General features: G+C 40.7%; 1 protein-coding gene across 1 annotated transcript in view; it reads right to left on the reverse strand.

The window, feature by feature from the left end:
- ofcc1 (orofacial cleft 1 candidate 1) overlaps nt 1-21,424 on the reverse strand; it is a 79,986-nt gene that overhangs the window by 50,914 nt on the left and 7,648 nt on the right. The window contains exons 4-14 of the mRNA XM_061714065.1: nt 20,662-20,766; nt 19,934-20,017; nt 17,993-18,217; nt 17,520-17,617; nt 16,062-16,148; nt 15,833-15,900; nt 14,469-14,589; nt 8,794-9,036; nt 3,988-4,136; nt 3,786-3,900; nt 2,597-2,906 (exon numbers count right to left, since the gene is read on the reverse strand). Of these exons, the coding sequence (XP_061570049.1) occupies nt 2,597-2,906; nt 3,786-3,900; nt 3,988-4,136; nt 8,794-9,036; nt 14,469-14,589; nt 15,833-15,900; nt 16,062-16,148; nt 17,520-17,617; nt 17,993-18,217; nt 19,934-20,017; nt 20,662-20,766 (1,605 nt within the window). The remainder of the gene's footprint in view (nt 1-2,596; nt 2,907-3,785; nt 3,901-3,987; nt 4,137-8,793; nt 9,037-14,468; nt 14,590-15,832; nt 15,901-16,061; nt 16,149-17,519; nt 17,618-17,992; nt 18,218-19,933; nt 20,018-20,661; nt 20,767-21,424) is intronic.

The raw sequence follows: 21,424 nt of genomic DNA on the forward strand, positions 1-21,424 counted from the left end.
GGGCCGTCCGTGTCTCATCACGCAAAGACTGCAAGTTCTGATTTGCATTTAGGAGGAGAAACTTTTTTGTCATACATGCTCTCAGTTATCCTCCAGGTGTTATCTTTTGGTTTGTCTACTGCACCTACTGTATGCAATAAAAATGTGGTTCTGAAAACAGGCTTCAAAAGTTGAATACACCCATTTGGAAGACACACTGCTGAAGTGAAGTGTTAGAATGCAAATTGGGTAATGATGTAACTTTAGGTGTTAGAACATCTGCCAATGGGAGGAACCTAGGGGGGAGAATATCCTGAAAGTGCAGCGCAGCAATTTAGCGAAGTCAAATCGCCTCAGTGCTGAGGGGTATAAATGTTATGATGCATGTATTAGAAAAATAAAATACATTTAAAAAATGAAAGTGTGTTTCTGTCTGCGCGTGTGGCAGTCATGAAACAAGACACTGATCTGATTAGTCGTTTGGGTTCAAACAAACCCAGTGTAACTGGATCATCCAGTTAATGCAAAAGGTCACTTAACCCATTGTGCCTCCAGCTAATCAGAAGTCAAACACACACATTTATGCTTAGACAAGTTATCCGAGGTATATCGCTTCATTATTACAGAATAATGGCAGTTAATGTGAAACACTAAAATTTGAAATGAAGGCAGCATAACTTTCCGTAATCCTCTGATTTTCTGATCAGAACTTGTCAGTTATTATCTTGGATTGGGATGTCGGGTTTTGATCTGTCGGAGACACCTCGCAAGCAACATGATTTTTCAATAGGGATTAATTAACTTCAGGCCCGAGGAAACTGAACTTCCACTCTCACTGACAAGCTCTGCTCTGTGTACGTCATCAGTGACAAGAGATCTCCGTACACTCGTCCCGACTCGGAGACAAACGGGTAATGAGGAAAACGCAGGCATTGCGAGCACTGAGAAAGTAATCTCTGCACAGCACACATCAGAAACAGAGAGGCATGAAATAGGAAGGAAATGTCTGAAAATCCTCAGACTTGACTAAGAACTGAGAGAAGGGGGATAATTCTTTCCTTTTTTCCCTCGCTGAATTGGATTTCCATTTTTTGCCTAGGTAAAAGTTGTCCATCCAGTCGCCCCCCTTCACTCTTGACATATCGCTCCATCTGAATGCCATAATTTGCTCCAGAGGTGATGCAACTTGAACGGATATGTATGCAAATGCAGCGCAAACGTCAGATCGGCTTAAGGAATGGGGCAGATGAGGTGTTGTGCGGGGCACCTTTTGATCCGTTATTTCACTGGCGGATCAGGTTCACTTCCCAGGCCACCCCCTCACCTGGCTGCGAATGTGTGTGTGCTGGGGTCTGTGCCTGTGCGCCAGTCAGAGCTCTCAGTCTTGTGCAGTGAAGAGAACTGCTGTATTTGGCCTTGTGTGGCAGAACATACATTTCCCATAGTGAGATTCTTAGTCCCTCCATCCCCTGCTCTCTTTTTCTCCCACTCTGGAAAGGCAGTTCGTTGGGGACACTTCCCTTGTGGGCGTTAGGATCTCTGTGGGGGGTCATAGGTCAGCCAGCAGAGGAAGCGACAAGCTGTGAAATGTAAAAGACCAATTTCTTCCACATGTTTCAGTGCTGGGAGAACACTGCCAAGCTGTCAGCCGGCATCACGTTTAAAATGGGCCAGGGTGCTACCCAGCAGACCTGTCACAACTCATTTGTAATTAAAAAGCCTGTGTGATGTTTAAAGCAGAACACCCCAGAAACTTTTAAGGGCTGTTAAATAAAGATGAGCTGTGCGTGCAAAAAAAATGAAAGACAAGAAAAAAGGGTGACGTATTAATGACAAAGATACTAGCAAGTCTTCTTTGTAGTAAATCATTACCAAATGAGCCCATATTTGGCCCATTATGGTCATTATGCTGGATGATTTGGGTGGGAATCAAGAATAACATGATTTCTTAACTAAGTGGAAGCATCCTTGTTGCTATTAATAGTCATTAAGCCTTTTTGATATTTTTATAAATGTGCTATGACCTTACCTACATATACATACCATATGTATGTCATATGAATCTACATTTAAATAACAGGGCTTTAACTGCCAATTACTGGAGTTAAAACATAATGTACAATATAAATGCAGACAAAAAAAGACACTTTTAAATAGGATAGTTTAAGAAATTGGATTGACTACTGTAACTGATAACCATCAGAAAAATGCCAGTTAGTAACATTTTATCCAGTTTTACCACAATTGAGACTCATTTTTAGACATGGCTGCTGATTGGACTTTTCTACCCAGTGCTCTCCGTGTCACCAACGGTTTGTTTGCCTGTTAAATTTGGAGTATGAACTATCAATGGCATTCAGTGTGGGGTTTGCTGCCTAGGTATTTGCCAGATCTAAAACTAGTACAGTGCATCTGTTTGGGTATTTGCATACGTTCTCACGGAGAAAACATCCACTGTTTGAAGTGAAAATGTGTCTGTCAAGCTTCCCTCACTGTTTTTATCCAACTCTACCCTCAAGTGAGGAATGCCACTCTTCCTTCCCCATTGCTGGTGACATTAGGGTGACATTTTCTCCCCACTGTGGCATAGTCGGGGGTTTTAATGCTAGACCCCTACCTGGCAGAGACGAGGAAGAGCAAGCGGAATCAGCTGACAGGTGGAGCGGCGATCCCTGGTGAGAGCGAACCACACTGGGCTCTCCTGCTCTGCAGCTCGGGCCTGTAAACAGCTGCTGCTGGGCCAAGGGAGACCGGGCATGGGAACAGAGCTGGGATTGAGACGGGGGCTGGGGCTGCTGCCGCAGCTGGTTATTGGGTTGATCATGACGGCCCTCCGTTTTTTCCATGACATGAAGGTTGGAGGGGGGTGTCGATGCCACGTTGAAAACCTCTGGACCCCCAGATGTTCCAGGTGGGAGCCTTTTTACCTGAACAACAACAAACCGGAGATATGTAGATCTGCCTTTGTCCGTTGGAGGTCTACGTTTATTTAGTTCAGTTAACAATGACGCAATCTTTTACTGCTGTTGTAATATACAGTTATGTATGTTCACATTAATCCACTTTATCATCGCTGTGTTCAGAAAAACAACATGTGTGTGTGCAATTACGTTCCAGGTATTCATAGTGAAACTCCAGATATAAAGTACTATCGGTATGTGTCATTGTGTGCCATAAAATAGTTCCATTTAGCCTATACATATGACTGGAATACTGCATATTGCTTTGTGCTTTTCATGAGCCAAGATGCACAAAAATATCCATCAGGAATCAGTACAACTGTCAGCACCAGTAATGATAATGGAGTAATACAAACAACATGTCACAGTCAAAGGGATAAATAAAGACGGAAAAGCAAAAGACATAGAGCTTTGTTCTGGTTTTTAATTTGATTAAGATGTTTACTAATCTAATCAATGCATCTTCTCAAACGCATCCGGAATTGTGAGGCAAAGATGTGGTTCTCGTCTGCTCTCTGGGGCCAATTTTTTCAATTTCTCCGTACAAGCTTTTTATCATCAGAGAAAATCCAAATATCCAGCCCCAATCTTCTTAGATCCATCCTGCATTCCAAACATCCCAAATAAAATCCATTCACCATCCTGCATTCCAAACATCCCAAATAAAATCCATTCACCATCCTGCATTCCAAACATCCCAAATAATGGCAGAGCAAAACTGTAAAAAATGCTTTGTTGCACAAGTTTGAGTATGTAAATATCTGAAAACAATCATAAATGCAGTCAACAAGAATAACATCTTACATTACAAACGCGAACATGCTTGTTTCCTAAATGTAGACACACCTCAAAATATAGGTTGCACAGCCAGTGATCGAGATCGGAGGAGATGAGAGCTTCAATCTTTTTAAACTGGTCCAGTTGTGTGCTGGGTTCCCCCCTGAGAAGTGGAGTTTTGAACCTGAGTTGAACGACACACATCTGCTGAGCAATCACCAAGTCATCAAAAACGTAACCTTTAAAATCATTTAATCTTTAATTGGCCCACCTGCCATGGATGAGCCTGAGGTTCACTCCACAAATAGGAAATGCTCCCCACGCTAGGGCTGAGCTCACATGGCTGCTGTGTGCCAGTAGATGGTTGAGTTGGAACACCAGGACCATGGAGGGCGTGACATCACAGGCAGCAGGTAAGTTCTACAGACACACAATCATAATGAAAAACTATTTAACAGAGTTCAAGTGAACGTCTGCAGGCGCCTACACAAACACAGTAACACACAACCAGGCACACTGGCTTTAAACCATATTTACAAGCAATGCCGAGGATTTCCTAAAACCACAAAGCCAAATACACTGTATACACGGTGGGAAACAAACAAGAAAATAGCCTTAACACTAGAACGGTGGAGGCGGTCTCACAGAAATGTGGATAGAAGCAAAAGAAAAGACTGTTTACTCTAGAAGAAATGTTGCAACTTTTGCAAGAAAAGAGCGAAGGAGAAGTTTCAGACTTCAGTGATGAGGACGGTGTTGATGAGAAACGCTCTAACACTGAGCTGACAGCTGTTAGACTTACCATGTCCACGCAAGGTAGGAAGTTTCTTTGCAAAAATAATAACAATACTATAAACCCAATAAATCTCAGCAGAATCAAGAGGAACCGTAGGTTTTTTCGTGGGCAAGCACACGCCTGTGTGCGTTTTGTACGTTTGTTTTAGTAGTTTCTTAAAATAATATGTTTTGATGAGTGTGCTTGCTCATGAACCTATTTTATATATTTTGAAACAATATTTTTCACAGCTGAGCAGCATGATCAGTAATAAATTTAAACTCAAAGATGAAACAATTAGTAGCGCTAATTGTTTCATCCCACCTACCCCAATCGCACACCTCACTCAAACATGCAGATGTGCACATACAAAATATGAAGAAAAATAAGTGTTACCACAGTTTTTTCCACTTCATGAACTGATTTCTGTACCCTAACAATTAAATGATATCTGGTGGTCTGTGAGAGAGCGCTACAGCGCCTGTAGGGGGGCTAGAAAGCTGGTGGTTCTAGTGTTAAAGCAGCAATTGAAACTGCAATCTTAATATTCACCTGCGTCCTTGATAATGTCTTTATTTTCTGTAGGCCCCTCACAGTATAAGTAGAAAAATATATGCAATTCAGCAAACTGGTAAATATATACAGTAGCTTTGTTGGACTGGAACAGAAAGGGCTGTGAGGGGAACTTCAAATAGCTACTGTAGTATGATCTGACAGCTATTGAGTTGGAGACTTAGCAGGGCTGCAATCAATCAAAATGATAATATTAAGGGTGTCTCACATGAAGCAAAATAAAAAAGTGCTGGTGTTTAGCAGTCAATGGAAGACACATGCATTCTTATTTACCTAGAGAATGGTGGGTTTGCTTAAAAAATGAACTGACAGGAAGGTGTGCGCCACTTCATCCATCACTGGTTGGAAATATTTTATCCCTTTATTAGTTGTAATGGAACATGCAGAGGACCTGTTTTAACACATAAATCATGTGTATTGTGTTCACCCCCAACAAATCTGGTGTATGCACCTGCGAAATGATGGGTAGCAGCGTGTGACTCGGGACATAAATTCATAGAATAATATCATGGATTATAGACATTGAGGATTTCATATTATTCATTTACTGTACACTGGGAAATATGGCCTGCATAAATAGTGATTTGTGAGCATGCGTTCACCGGGACGTGCGCTTGTTTGCATGTGGCAAGTGTGGGAAGTGTTGTATCACTGTCAGCTTTGTCAGAGTGGATAGGGTGCATCCTTTGTTTGTTAAAGAGTCTGTTAAACCATAAATGTATCCTCATTAAGTGAAGCAGGACTGTAAAGTTTAAAAAAACAAACACAGACAGCCATTGTACAAGATAGTAAGTTTGTGGTCTTTCCTTAGATACAAAAGATTCAACAGACAAAAAAGCAAAACTGAATCAAGATCTCTTTAAGTGCCACCTCAGATATTTAGTCATTTGATCTTTATTCTGCACTCACTCCCTATAAAACATATAAATAAACGGTGCCCATCTAACCTAAAAGTTGAATTCTAACAGAAAGTCTGTTTTCAACTCGTCTCAGCTGTCCCCACTCATACCGTGTGTAAGATATTTCCAACAGAACTGCACTGTTTCCATCGAAATTCAAGCCCAGACAGACAAAGCAAATGGTGAATGAACAAAAAAGTGGGAAAGAGAGATCTGTAGGGAAGAAAGGAAAATAAGCTCCTGGCCTCCTCCTACCATCACTAATTCCTCATTTCCTCTCAGAAGGAACTGCGAGCACTTCTGAAATTGCACGCCATAGTGTGGGCAAGAGGAGAGAGAGAGAGAGAGAGAAAAAAACAGCTAAGCCAGTAGTCTCAGACAAATCTGATCAGCATTCCCACTGCTGTCAATGAGAACAACAACAGCTGCTACGTCTATGGAGCACCGCTCTCGATTTGGGGAGGAGAGGAGGGGAAGAAGAGTGACACTAGGCATTTAGCATGCCTTACTTAAACCTTTTTTTTTTCTTTTTACCTCTGAATCAGATCCCAGGTCTGTATTCAGTTCATGCCAGCTTTTACCCCATGCTTTATCTTTGATGGGAGCTGCAGACAATATTATCAGGAAGCTCAAGCTCAATGAATACACCCACTAACACACAGACAGTGTCCACATGTGCTAAATGCTCCAGCTAGGCCTTCAACAGTTGCCATCAGAAGACTGATCCTATACAAGACTATATGGAATCAAGAGGGACAGTGAATTCAGAGGCTTGTGTTTTAAGGTTTTGCTTGTGCATCCTTTGTCCCGCACAAACATCATCAATGAATAAACACAACCAAAGATTTCTAATCCACTGGTCAACGTCAGCCATCCAGAACGTGTCTGTGGGTTTTTTAAGCTTAGTGTTGCTTGTATAGAGGACGGCTTCCTTCTTATCAAGAGGTTTAGGGATGTGGTTGTGAAATGTACACAGATTTCATCTAATATAATCCGCTCTGTTGGTTCTTCAAAAGAGCCAAACGGGAAACCATATTTAGTCTTCTATTATGATATGAAAATGTAGGTTGAGATTTCTTAATACTCTTCAAAAAAATATAGTCAAGTCTGCTTTAACTTTTCTACTTTTGCAGTTACCTCTGCTCGGCTGCTGAAAGACACGAGAAGCCGAGAGTTTCACTCCATTTGTACTTCATTTTCCTTGCAATAAAACATTAGTTCCTTTATATAAATGAATAATTGATATTAGGTTTGATTTACATGCATGGATTAAATGTCATGTTTGAGAAGTTGTTGTTTTATTCATACGGGTATCCCTGGAGTAAAACCTAGAGGCTGTGTGTGGCATATTTTCATATGCTGCTTTCTACAGTATTATAACTTCTCATAACCCTCCCGGTTGAGAAGCGGCTCCATCTGCAGCGCTGCTGCAACAGACTGGAAACAGGAGCAGGAGAAGGAATACTGAAATAACATGGTAATGTCATTGTTGTTTTTTTCTCTTTATTTATAAAGATTTGATTTGTATTATAACGTTATGCTGATCTTTGTATGAGAACTTCTGTTTTTGGAAGGGACCATGTCTTATTTCACTGTCAAAATTACTTACAGATAGTCGTTTATTTATAACTTTATCAAGAAGACGACAGCAATGCTATCCGATAATTGCATTTTTGGTGCTCAGTAGCATATATACTGGCATTTGAGGTCACTACCAAATCAAAACGTCCAACATAACACAACTAGATCGTTGTTGGCGGCTCTGAGGGGAGTTATCCAGTTTGTGTCCACTCAACATCAGATCGTGCTTCATTTTCTGTAACTTGGAAGAGGGTAGCTCAAAGTTGTGACACTCATTTCTGAAGATGCACCCTCCACAGGGCAGAGAGGTGGACCTGAGAAGCTTCAACTGGCTGAAATAACCAGAGCTGTAAAGACATGTTGAAAAAGGAGTGCTGCTATGTCTCTGTGTGTTTGTTTTTGTGGTTTTTTCACCAAAACATGCCTCAGATATTTAATGATTTTAATGTGTTCTACAAATGTTAAATGTGCTCTGTTTGGGGCTTATATCACCCCGTTATATGCAGCTCATCTCTGGTCTTCTTACAGAGTGAAAAGTATGCAGAAGCTTAGCGTGGCATATAAAGATGCCATGAGGTTGCTGCTCGTGTTCCTAGGTGGCACAGTGCCAGACAGTTATCTGTGTCCTCTAATGTACCAACATGTCAGGCACTGTTACCAAAGCTAATGTTTAATTTTATGTGTCGACTGGATATGACAGAAAATAGCATCATTATGGCCTTAACCAGCCCTATGATCGGTTCACATCCAGGCTTCCAAAGCACTGGCATGATAGCTTGCACCTTTTTTCTGTACAGTTTTTTTTTTTTTTTTTTAAGTATGTAATGGTTGTGTGTTTGTGTATGTTGGATGTGTGTGGACTTTCTGAGTCCGTAATAAAGATTTATAATGAAGACCTCAGAAAACAGATGTAACTTTTCTTCTTTTTTGTTAAAAGGCATAATATGTGTCTTTTACATCCTACACAGACCACGTGTTTTAAGCTTGTAAGCCTGAGACAAGTAAAAACAAGCTGAAGGGACTTTGGAAAACACCATAAAGGACTATTCCTTCTTCTGCCTTAAGAAAGTTAATGAGCAAGTCGACCTCTGGCCTGAATCGTCATGGCATTGACAGATCTATTCAGATGTTATCAATATGCAAGATGACATGATGAGATGTAAGGTGTATCTACTGTATCCAGAGAGGTGAGTAAGGAAAATATCTCATTTGAATAATCAGAGTTCAAGCAAACTGAAATGATGAGCACCATGAGCAGGCTCTGGTTTATGTGCAGGTCGTGGTCGTAGTAGCGACCCCGGTGCTCCGTCGGCGCGGTGGACACCCCCCGTGTCTGCTTCTCGTTTTTACTGTACAAAGCCAGAGCTGGACCCCCTAGACGGCTGTGAAGAGCCACACTGACAGAATAGAGACCCCTGGGAAGCTTGTCTCTGGTGGCCCTCAAGCAGCACACACACACCTCCACGGGCTGGGGAAGAGAGCTGTGGTCCTCCTGCCAAGGAACAAAATAACAATGACTACGTTTACATGCAGTAAAAATTCAGGTTATTGCTAATATTCCGGTTACTGAAACATTCAGAATATTCCGTTTACATGCGTGAGCAAACAGGGTTATCCCTGTATACATGGTAATTAATCATTCTGGATATCTGGATCAAACCAGAGAACCAGAGAACGTGATGACGCAATTAGCATCATTTCCGATTCTTCTTCCTGTATCCAAATCCAAAACCAATGCTGCTTCGCGCAACTTTTCGCTCACCTTCTTGTAAATCTCGCTATCCCGGTACTTTCTACAGTCTACAAGTGACAAAATGTTCATATCCTTCATTACATTTATGAAGTGATTAGTCTCCTCCTCACTCCAAAAGTGTGACGTGGTCTTGTGTTTCTCCGTGTTTATAAGAACTTCCTGGACTCAAAAGACCAGGATTCCTTGCAAACAGAGCATGTGCAGAAAACAAATTCATGTTCCGTTTGATCGGGATATTCCGTTTGGCGTTTACATGACCGAATATTCGGGTTTTAAAAGGAGTAACCCAGGGGTCATATTCGGGTTTTTAAAAACCCGAATATGAGCAAATTCGGGTTATTCAAAGGGGTTATTGCTGTTTACATGGCCGTGCAAATTCGGGTTATTGCCAATATTCGGGTTTTAAAAGGGTTATTGAATGCTTGTAAACGCAGTCATTGAAAAAGACTAAATGCAGCACACAAGGTCTGGCTGACATGTTTTATCCAATCTGTTTTCCTCCCTTACAGGGGACTGATCATTAATACCGTGTCTGCATTGTGTTCAAGAAAGGTCCAGCTGAAAGATAATATTCTTCTTTTAAAAAACTTAATTAAAACACACAAAGTTAAACAGCTTAAACACTGATAACCATAATAATTAGTATATAACACCAAATAAATGTGTCCCCCCTGCTACTGATGATTAACTGTACTGATCAAAGTCTGGATATCCCATCTTACCGCCAACATGCATGTAGCTGTAAACCAGGGAACATTGTAAAATGTTGAATGTCTCCTTTCAGTCTGGCTTTTACTGAAGGTGCCGCCTTTTGTTTTACACTTAAAGACTGATTTTCATAGATTGTATGCCCTTTGTTTGACTTTGATCTAATTATTTATAATCGGAATCATTCAGTACGTTTACATGCACTGACAGAAAGTTGAGTTGTTGCCTTAATCCGACCGATATCACATTTTTAAAAGCCATGTATACACCTTAGCCGGGCTGTAGTCGAAACGAACTGAAGCTCTTGAGATTGAGCTATTAGTGCCAGATAATGCGTCCTAATCTGAGTTATTCCGGCATGTACTGTATACGCAATAATTGATCTTCTCAAGAAATATACCGTACTTGAATTTCTCGGAAACTCCAGTTTAATCCTTAGCTAGATTGTTGTCAATAGCTTGATTTAGATGTGCATGTCACCACACTGACTGTTTATAAAATTCTAACATGATCATCATTTTTATGCTATGTTCAGTTTAATTATATTATTTTTTTCACTTTAAATCTTAAGCAGCTGAGTTGAGTAGTTAGTCTCGCAGGTAGTGTCAGAATGTAATATTGACATAAACTTATGTCAATATTACATTGTATAATCTATAAAGTCTGTAAAGCACTATGTCCATAAATCCTACATGAACAAATACTCAGGTACTTAATCACTTGTGTTATTTAAACGTACAGTTTATCTTTTGTTTCATTAGTTTTTCTCTTCTATATTAAATATATTTTCTTCTTCCTGTATGAAAGTAAAATTCCAATATATTTCAATATGAATTTCAATCTGTTTTCCTGTGTGAATCATTGTTGGGACAGAATTTTCACGTACTCCAATGTTGAGCGGAAACTGGAAAATTTTGTCCAAAATTATTACCAGGAACGTTAAAATGTAATTCTGAAGGCCAATTCTCTAAGTAAAAGTGATTATTTGTTAACATTACAAACTAAAATTGCTATAAGACCAGAGGTAAACTCAGAAATAAGCCACTTTTGCTAACGGTGTTATCATGGCCCTTTGCCAGCTGATCTCATCTCTGGCATCGTATCATATTCATCTGTCCATGTAAATGTGTTTACATGTGGGAGTTAAACAGTGTGGAAGACGGTCACAAACAGCTGGAGGCCCAGGCGACTATTATAAATCTACAATTTCAGAGTGATGGTTCACAATTTATTTTTCAAACCAAGATCTGAAATTTGACCAAATCTTTGTCATGACATGAAAAAAGTTTTGTTCCTTTCAATAATTCAATTAATTTCATGAAAACTTCTCTTTAAGTTTGAACTAATAGCAAAGCAAGGTTTTGTGCTACTTTTATTGTGTATTTTGAGGGCAGAAGCCACATGACATGCCAATTTGTTTTTGTTTTTTTATCAAATGGTTTTAAAAGAGCTTTGATAACATGAGGAATCATATTCTCTGCAATAAGAAAATACATTAATATATCTTTTTGGAGGTATCATTCTACATTAGACACAATGTGTATCTATCTTGAAGCAGCCAAGGCCCAGAGTGTTTGTTATCTAATGCAGATTTTTGCCTCTTTTTTTCTCTGGATCACCCATAGAAAAGGCCATATCATTCAACCTCTATTTTACTATGCACATATTTGCAACAACATCAATAAGGGTTCCAAGTTTCCTGTATTTTCTTGAGGATACTATGAATGGCATTAAAACTTTGATAAAATAAGACATGGAGTGCCTGAGACTTTTGCACAGTAATGTGTAGTGATAGTATATGTAGAGGAACCATCAAACATGCAGGCCTTCAGGCCTTTCTCAAGGGCATACCAGCATTAATCATTATTAATGTTAGATCGTTCATTCAGATGAAGATCTTAAAATGCCAGCCCTCAGATGGTGAGAGTATTTTATGAACCTCCAGGCTGTATCAGCCCACTTATTATTTTTTGCTTTGTTGACACGTGTCTCGTGTTAGGGTTTATTTAGGATGATTTGTAGACTGAGCTGGCCAGTTCTTTTTATATTTTCCCAATAAAGCTTCATCAGAGAACAATACTTACACAAATTGATCCATTTGTCCCCTATGGCATGTGCTAAGCAGGCATGAATGGAAAGTACACTTGTTTTAAATAAAGTGACTTTATGATTTTCTTTTCTAATCATTTACATGTTGATAAATAATAAAAGCAAAGTTGACCCAACGTTTTAGTTGTTGAAGAATCTGCCTGTCCCACACTTTGTATAAAAGATGAGTACTGAGTATTTTATGGTAGATATCCGACCCCATCCCCACCCCATCCTATCAAAGATTAGGCATTTATGATTATCTAGGTAACATCTCCTAATTTCTATTTATTTCATGTGTTTAAATTTACAGCCTGTTAACTAGCTCCCCAGGGCAAAATTGAGTGTCTGGCAATTAAGGCCCTCAGCTCCAATCAATGATATAGTATAGCACTCAAGGGCTATGGGGTGTACTTCACACACACACACACACACACTCCTATGTTGTATTCTACAGCTTGTCGTCTGTATTTGTGACTTCTTTTTTTCTCGTTTCCACAGACGCACGCAGCACAAGCATCCACCAAACAAAGGCTGGTAGTGGCCATGACTGCCAGCTCGTGAAGGAGGAAGGCGTGCGCTGAGCCCTGCAGTAATGTCCCTCAGTCGTCCCACTGTGAACATCTTTGCAAGCCGAAACAACCAAAACAATTTTGGCAGAAGTGAAATTAGTATAATTGATGGCAAAGCGGTTTAGCCCACACGTCTCACGTTTAGTAGGGGGTGAGGGAGGCCTCCAAGCCCCCACATCTGAAAAAGATGCGCGCATGCAGACTCATAGAGAAGAATAAGGGTGAGGGTAAATAAAGAAAAAACAAATAATGTCATTGTACCAATGTCCAATTTGCATTATGTACGTCTTGAACAGGTATTGTTATTATTTGGCTCGCTTGCTTGCATAGGCGTCATGAGAGACACTGAAGACAGCAAGGCGAAGGTATAAGGTGAAGTGAGCCAATTTTCCATATCAGAGGTGGTTTGTTTGCCCCAAGCCTGAGTTGTGCCTAAAGTGCCATAACATTACAGCACTCCTACAGATGAGATCAAAGGCTCTAGTGAGGGATCCTCCATGGCTTTGCTGGCAAGCGGCCGTCCTTTCGCTGAAATTTCTTTTCAGGGCTTTCCACACATTGACTGATCACACAAAATGCACTCTTAATAGAGACAGGAAATGCCACATACAAAAACTTCCTTTCTTTCTAAGTATGGGCTAATATTCAGAGATTAAGCTTTCTCGTTAATTATTTTCATTTTAATTAGTAAATCTTAATTAACAATGAACATTTACCCTTAAAATTTTTTGGCTTTGGAATGAAGGAGGGGGTGAAGAAAAGAGAGAATAAATATGACAATCTTTTTGGGACCTCCGGGCAGGATTACTGATGCAGGCTGCCTTAGTTATTAAACACGTTCTAAATTAAATGCCTCCATGAATTTTGCACAGAAATATATTTTCATAGTTTTGCATGCCAAATGTGACATTTTATATTTCAGATTCATCTCGCTGCAGTAATTTTAGGGAAATGTCATATAAACAAAGATTTTGTCATTTACCAAAGGAAATTACTATGCGTATCAGGTTTGGCCATTGCTGCTCTCTTTCTATCTTTCTCTCTTTCCCTCTTCCCGCTTTGCCACCTATTCTGCCTCTGCTAGTTGTTTCAAGTCAGCAAGCCATAAAAAATCTTTATCTCAGTGAAACACAGCAATTTGGGAGATAATCGAATGGTGACTGGGGGGCACAAACGCCAGTCTGAGGAATTATACCACAATCTCCCCTGCATTTACAACCTTCCTCAAAGCCAGTTGTCACCCTGGAAGGAAAGCCCCCGACTGAAGATTCATTACATCTTTAAGCCAGCATGGTGGCATGGCAGGCTCATCCCCAGATGCAACACAACAGCACACTCCTCCCACAGCTGGTGATGCTGCCGCTAAAGCTGCAGTCCCCTTCTCCTTTTCTCACTCGGTTCCCTTTTCTTTCCTCTTCCTCTGTTTCCCATTTCATGAGGCTCCATTTTCCACCTACTTATATTCCTAAAACCAAAGACGCCATCCACCCAAAGCAAGAAAGCATTTCCTTTACATCCAGTATAAAGTAGCTAGTACAGAAACCTTTATTATACGTGTTCCTCAACGTTTTTACGTAAGGAAGAGAACATGAATAACTAAATTGTAAATAGCAGTTTCTTTTAATTATTATTATTTTACTACTTGCATTTGTTGCACATTTTCACATATTTACATAGTTTAGTCGATTTTAGGAAAAAAAATGATTTTTATTTTTGATGACGCCCAGGATCAATATTTTCTCGTGGAAGTGACTTGAATTTACCTTTTCCTGTCCGCTGTCACAGCAGCTAACCCGTTCCTACCTGCCACAGCGGCCGTGATGCTGAGGAGGAGGATTCTGGGAGTTTTGTCATCTGGGTGTGTTTGGCCGTTGCCTCATCTTGGCCTTCCCCCAGCGCTCCGAGCGGCGGGCTTTCCATGCTCCTGCGGCGTGCACAAGAACGCACGCGTATGTGACACACAGAAACGCAAGGGGGCTAACCGCGTTATCAGCCACCTGCATTGTGGACCCTCTGTTGTCTCAGATTGTAGCCAACAGCAGCTCAATCTAATAACAGCACAACAAAACACCTTCCACTGTCTCTCTTCCTTTCCCTGCGTCTTCCCTCGGTGGCTCTCTCTCTCTCTCTCCGTCTTTCTTTGCCTTTCAATCTTATCAGTGGTAATGTAATAAGCCGTTGCTTTGCTCTGTCTCCTCGCCACCTCTCTTAATTCCTCAAAATAAAGCAATATCACAGGGGCCCTGGCCTGCCTGTGACTGGGGATAAGATGCTTGTTAAAGGAAGGATAATTCAGCAAATAAATGCTCGGCATCAAAGGCCGGCACTGGATCTTTCTTTCCTTTCTTTCTCTTCCTCCTCTCTGTTTGCCTATCAAAAGTATTACATGTGCTTTCATCAGTTTACAACAAGGCGCAATGTGCTTCCTAATGCTATTACTCAACCTCCATTAAATCAGAGACAGTGGAAACAAATGAATTACACATTTGTTACAAAATGCACAAGTCAGCTCTGTTTCTCCGTTCTTAATTTTTTCTTTTTTTTTTTCTTCCCTTTCATAGGCACGGGGAGAGAAAAGTGAAATAATTTCTCATTCAGTTTCAGGCAGATGTAGCCCTAGGTGATGCATAGAAAGTCTCCCATGTCTAATAGCCACCCACTATTGATATCAGAAGGAATTTACAGGGTTCAAGGCTGTCTAGAGGAGGTCATCTAGCTAAACTTCAAACCACATTCATCTGACAGGGCTGGTGTCCGACTAGCACCCGCCACATAACACAGTCCAGCGGCAGACGAGATGCTGATGTGTACAGTAGTTTCTTGATTTTATCATGTCAGCCGGCATGCTAGTCCGTAATTACAAAAAACTTAAACATGCTAAGCTTATCGCCCGCGGGCCTCTCGCCTAAAGATGTGATGTGTGATCTCTGACTAAAGTGGATGGACCAAGAATTGATGCCCCTCCGAGCCCAATGACATGGACAGATTTCTGTGCCCTCCAGCCATATTACCCACAATGCAATGCCTGCCGACAGGAGAAGCCATGCAGAGGACATTTGAATCCTGAATGTCAGTGGGGATACAAATGCTCTTCACACAATTAATGATTACAGTCATGTGACATCAATTTTACATATGGAGAGAAATATAAACGGGGCTGTACTTACTGAAACGTTGTCTTCTGTGTGGCTTGTGGTCTTACCGCCTCATCACAGTCTCTTTGTGAGAAGGGAGTCTGAAAAAAATAGCAGCACATTAACAAACACCGATTACTGTGCTCACTATTACTTAGACTATCAGCTAATTATTTTTACTGACTCGCTTCGCTCCATATTATTGTATATAATATTAATATGAGACAATTTTAAACTGCTGATAAAATGTTTGGGCTTTTACCTCAGCATTACCAGCGAAGAAGGCCATCAGTCTTTTCTTTGCCTTTGCCCACTTGCTCCTCTTCAGGGGTCCCTTCTGAGCTGTATGCTAAAAATACGTGCAAACACGCAAGCACAGTTTCTTTGGAAACAGCTTTATGAAACAGTACAGTGCACAATAATGACAGAATTAAGCACAAGGACCAACTGCAATACAATCTGCAGGCAATCGATACTGAGCCAGACCCTAAAGACATGCAGCAGTTGATGAGTATTTCTGCCAGTTTTACATTCAGTCAGCACATTCACACTCCCCATTCAGACTCACTGACACTGTTAAGTGACGGCGTCTCGCCTCTTTCTTCTTTGTACGGCAGAAAAGAGAGGGGATAAAAGCGCCATAATTTTTAAAATAGATGCAAAATCTCTGGTGGATAATGTACTTCAATTGGAGGTGGGTGTGGAAACAGTAGGAAAGAACGTAGATATTATAGTAGAATACCACAACGCTGATTCCAATACCGATACAGTACACAGTAGACGCCACTTATTATTCACTTATGGGAAGATGAGTCAACTGTCGCTGCGACTTCCAAGTAACAGTGAAACATTGTTGTACCTTTTTTTTTTACCCACTTGCATTTTTTTCCTCTATTCATGCAATTTAATACCCCTTCTCTCCTTTGTAATGAGATTACTACTAAAAATACAGTGGATATAAAGTTCAGCTTCCTGTTTACATATGCTTTAATGTCTGTGGCTCTTTCTAGTCATGATTTCCCAAGACAATGGAAACCAAATGATCTCGTATCCACTCCCATTCTTCTGACTGAGGGAATACAAACACTTGTTTTGAAGAAAGAAGCCTCAGATCTTAATGCTAGTATATAAAAACCCTAGTTCCCCATTGCAAAATATTATGTCGTCATGCTCTATTTTTCCTGAAAATACCATAAGACGGGCAAAGAACCAAAGGAATTCAGCTTCTGTCAGGAACAAATATGCATAATAATGCACGACAAAGTTAAAAGGCAGAATAAAACAGTCTCTGTAAATAAATTAATTGTGTAAGCATATGGGATGAGGCATAGAAGATACAGTTGAAATCCGTGCACCAATTTTGAGCTGAGGATGAATGAGTAATCTAACCTCTGAAATACCTTGAATGCCTGTGCTACAAAAAGAAATTTCACAGCTGAGATTTAGACTATCTTCCATGAAAATAAGTGCAACATTTTTACAAAAGGTTTTGGGCCGAGAGAGAAAAGAAACCGATGTGGAATGAGAGACAGAAAATTAGGAAGGGAAGTAAGTTACGTAGGCAGTATACAAACAGGCATCCGAACGGACAAAAGTGCGCACACGCTTGCACACACTCAGTGTCCATTAGCCAAACCCCTGATACACAGCATAATGGACATGGCTGATGTGCTGGTGAATATGGGATGATGACACAGATATTTCTCTTTGTAGCCCTGACCTGCTGCAGTGAAAGGCTGCCAAGCGTGATCATGTCAGGCCGCACACGCTCCCTCAGCTGCTGGGCGTAGTGGGGGATCACTTCCTCAGCTGTCCTCGCTGCAAGAAATGACTCATGGCATCAAAAAGCTTTAACATTTAACAAAGAAACAATATTTTTTCAGAAACAGCTCATTCTATTCTCTAACTTCAACAGCAAAATATGTGGCAATTAAATATATACGAGACAAATAATTTAACAAAATGTGTTAAATTGTGAGCAGCACTCACTGAAAGTTCTAACACTGATATTGTATAATTTTCATACACAATTATTATTTCTTTTAACTCTCTACTACGTGTTTGGTACTTTCATGTCATGTGTAATGTATAGTACATTGTATATAGTTTAATTTGGTAATATTATACATTCATCATGCCTGCATCCCCACACAAAAATCAAATATTGAACCAAATAAAAGATGATAGCATTACTTTTTACAGTGCTTTCTCTGCCCATTACCATCCTCCCTGCTTGGAGTCCAGCCTCTCTCCCCGGCCCAGCACCACCCTCAGCCTGTGTTTTGGCAATGCTGTGGACCTGGGAGGTCCAGGAGCCCGAGGCATCACCACCACTGTGGAGCAGCAGTCGCCGCTGATGCACCAGATCACCCGCCTTCACCTCCAACACCTCGTCATCCCTGGAGGCTCGCAGCGTACCTGGAGAGATGCGCTTGAGTGAGTATGCAGAGAAATACACTAACACTTCTACACACACATAAAAATGTGCCTGCATATACATCAACACGTGCATCCACATACTGATAGAAAAAGCATACTTAGCAGAAACACACACACATTTAGTCAGAGATATATATTTTTGTACAGTGTGTGAAAGTGGATAGAGCTGCATCGTAGCGGTAACTCTTGAAAACATACGTATTCAGAAAGGTACTCAGCCTCTACTTTTATTTAAATTGATAATTCAAAGATGAAAAATATGTATTGAGATTTAGTGAAATTTATAGACATAAATTTAATTTTTTTTTAACTCAAAAGAGAAAAAACGTAGAGTAAGGTTTAAATGATATGGCATAACTGAATAAAAATATGTTAACTGTTCCTATGGAATGCAAAAAAAAGTATATATTGCTGGTTATACATGCGTGTTGCAGTCCAGTACGTGTGACATCCAAAGATGCTGTCACTGCCAAATGTTTTTTCTTTTTCAAAGCTCATATCGAAACACAACGCCTGGGTGAAAAGTGAACTGAACAGAGTTCTGGTTTTGTGTTCATACATCTCCAAGCAAATTAATTCATCAAGATAAAAGGAAAAGCCTGATGATCTTCAACAGACAGAAGAGATTTCTCCAAGATCTTCTGAAAAAAAAAAAACTTCTGCAGCACCGGCCACTGTTCACGTCATACTTCATTAATATGTGCATGATATGCATGATGCTTTATGGTGGGATGCAAAATTAAAAACAAATCCCGAAAAACAGTCAATAAATTTGGGGATCATTTCTGACATTTCTGACATACTCCGAGCCCGTTCTGCTGCTTCAAAGAACACGTGCAGCCTGTACCAGTGGGAGGCATCCATACAACTACAAGAGGTAATTGTCTTGAAGTCTATTGTAGCTCAGTGAAGTGCTAACTGGCAGTCGCCACAGTTGGACTCCTGTACAGAAGTACAAGCCCTCTCCCTCTCTTTCCCTGTGTCTCTTTCCCTCTCTGTCTCTCAAGCCTATTGCATGAAACTGTTAATCCAAGATCCTCTTTACTTTCGCTGTGGGATTTCATGAACATTCCAAGACAATGAATAGGGCCACTAATCTCGGTGCTACAGCTAAATCCGAAACAATGGCAAATAATGCAAGCCTACTAAATTCTACCGCGTTGAAGCGGGGCTAAACCCATCACTTGTGCACTGGAATTACAAGGAAGATGTGCGTCATGTCAACAGGATCTGGTACCGCTGACTTCAACCAGAACAATGCTAAGCTTTAACCATCTCTGTGTTGCCTTGATGGCTATATGTGTAAATGAAAGTGAGGTAATGAGAAAGGGCACGCCTACTGGGAAACAATGGCTGTGCTTGGAAAGCATAAGTGAGGGTCCTTCTCTGGTTTATTCTTTGTTCTTCGATAGAGATGCTTTCAGTGCAGCATCTTATTATGTTCCAGATTGTTTATAATATCAAATGTTTTAGTTTTACTGCATCAAAAGAAAGTAAGACTTGGTGGAGACATTTTAAACTTTTTTTTTACTTTTCTTTGTTTGTTTTACTAATATAAATAAATGACTTTTCTTTTTTGAAGGTGGTTGTTCAGTGAAATGATCCAAGTTAAAATCTTTAAGTATGTGTCAATCTTTGAGTAAAAGCTGTCAAATTACAAAGAAGCAGCTCCACAGTACCGTGGGGGATACATACCAGGTATGTCTACAAACGTATCGTCGTCATCCAGCAGGGCAGCCATCCTTTCAAACAGTCTGCTTTCATCTGCATTCAGTATTGCTAGAAATCAACAGTGTTAATAAATGAACCTGCCTTCAACAGTGCCGCGAAATCACATGCCTTCATGAGCGACTAAATTACTTTCTGCTTATCCGAAAAGTCAATCTAAACCGCATCTTAGCATGCAAACCTAAGATACCAGCCGTGGCTGGAGAAGACTGAAAATGAAGTGCACGCAGAGAGGTAATGAAATAGGAGCATTAACATGCCTGTTAGCAAGCCTGTCATCATATGATGAGATTTGATTTGGTGAATCCTTTGATATTACACGGCAGTGATATCCAAAAGATACAGGTGAAATAGCTTCTCCATTAATAGCCAGGTTTCATTATAACATGCATATTACTTTGCTCCCAAGAGCTTGCTTTTAATAGGCCTACTTTAGAGGGGGCTGCAAACTATTGATATGGCTCTGCGTGTGCCATTTGACGGGGGGAGAAAAAACGCTACGGTGAAATGAAAACTGACCAATGATTCGTGACCTTCATCAATGACAAAGAGTTGAGTAGCCAATCTAGAAAAGCCATCGCTTGGTGTATTTACATGGACCGTACCGCTATCACAAGTGGTAGCCTTTTACCAGTGATCTTTGTCACCCCGCTTTAACGAACTCAGAAGAACCATTATGACAGAGAATGGCATACTTAATTCCAGCTCATCTTCAGCGCTGACCCCGGCCGTCCTGCGATGCCTTGGGTCTGTCTGCCCTGCTGACAATGGGTCAAAGTAATTTTGGGCACATTCATTTCCTGTGGAAAGTGGGAAACGAGAGTGATTGAGAAAAAGCGGCGTTGGGAGTTGGTGGAGGGGTGAAGGGAACAAGGGAGTTGTAGGTTCAGGTTAGTGGTTATTAGAAGCACATGAAGCAAAATGTTAATTTTGAAACCCACACTGTCGGAGGGCAGCGGCGGCAGCTGCTACCAGATAAGGGAGAGCCAAGATGAGACAGAAGTTCAGAGGCAGGGAGAGAGAGAAGTGGGAAAGAGACTGCTGGCCTTCTCAGAGCACCTCTCTAAGGCCCGCGGTACTCTGGGGCTTAATTAGCATGCCGCAAAAGGTCACGGCAGGCAATCTCTTAAATACGACTGCCATATGTTTGCCATGTTCAAAAGAAACTAATGAGAAAGTCTACAAGCCCAAAAGTACCTGGAATTTCAAAGACAATACCTTCTAAATACTCCAAGGTCAGGGGCCTAGAGGACTGGGCGAGTTTGGAGGAGCAGATCCAAAGGAAAATAACCAGAGCCCATGTCTCATTGACTTCTTATTAGCAATCACTGACCTATGGGTATCAAGTCTGCTCCACAGCGTTTATGGGGAATCAGATTGCTCCAGGGATCCTTCTATTAGGCGTACACCCCACCAATAAGCTTTCTTTACCACAAATCATTTCTCATTGCAAGCTTT

The sequence above is a fragment of the Cololabis saira genome, chromosome 22 (assembly GCF_033807715.1).
Source record: "Cololabis saira isolate AMF1-May2022 chromosome 22, fColSai1.1, whole genome shotgun sequence".
Lineage (NCBI taxonomy): Eukaryota > Metazoa > Chordata > Actinopteri > Beloniformes > Belonidae > Cololabis > Cololabis saira.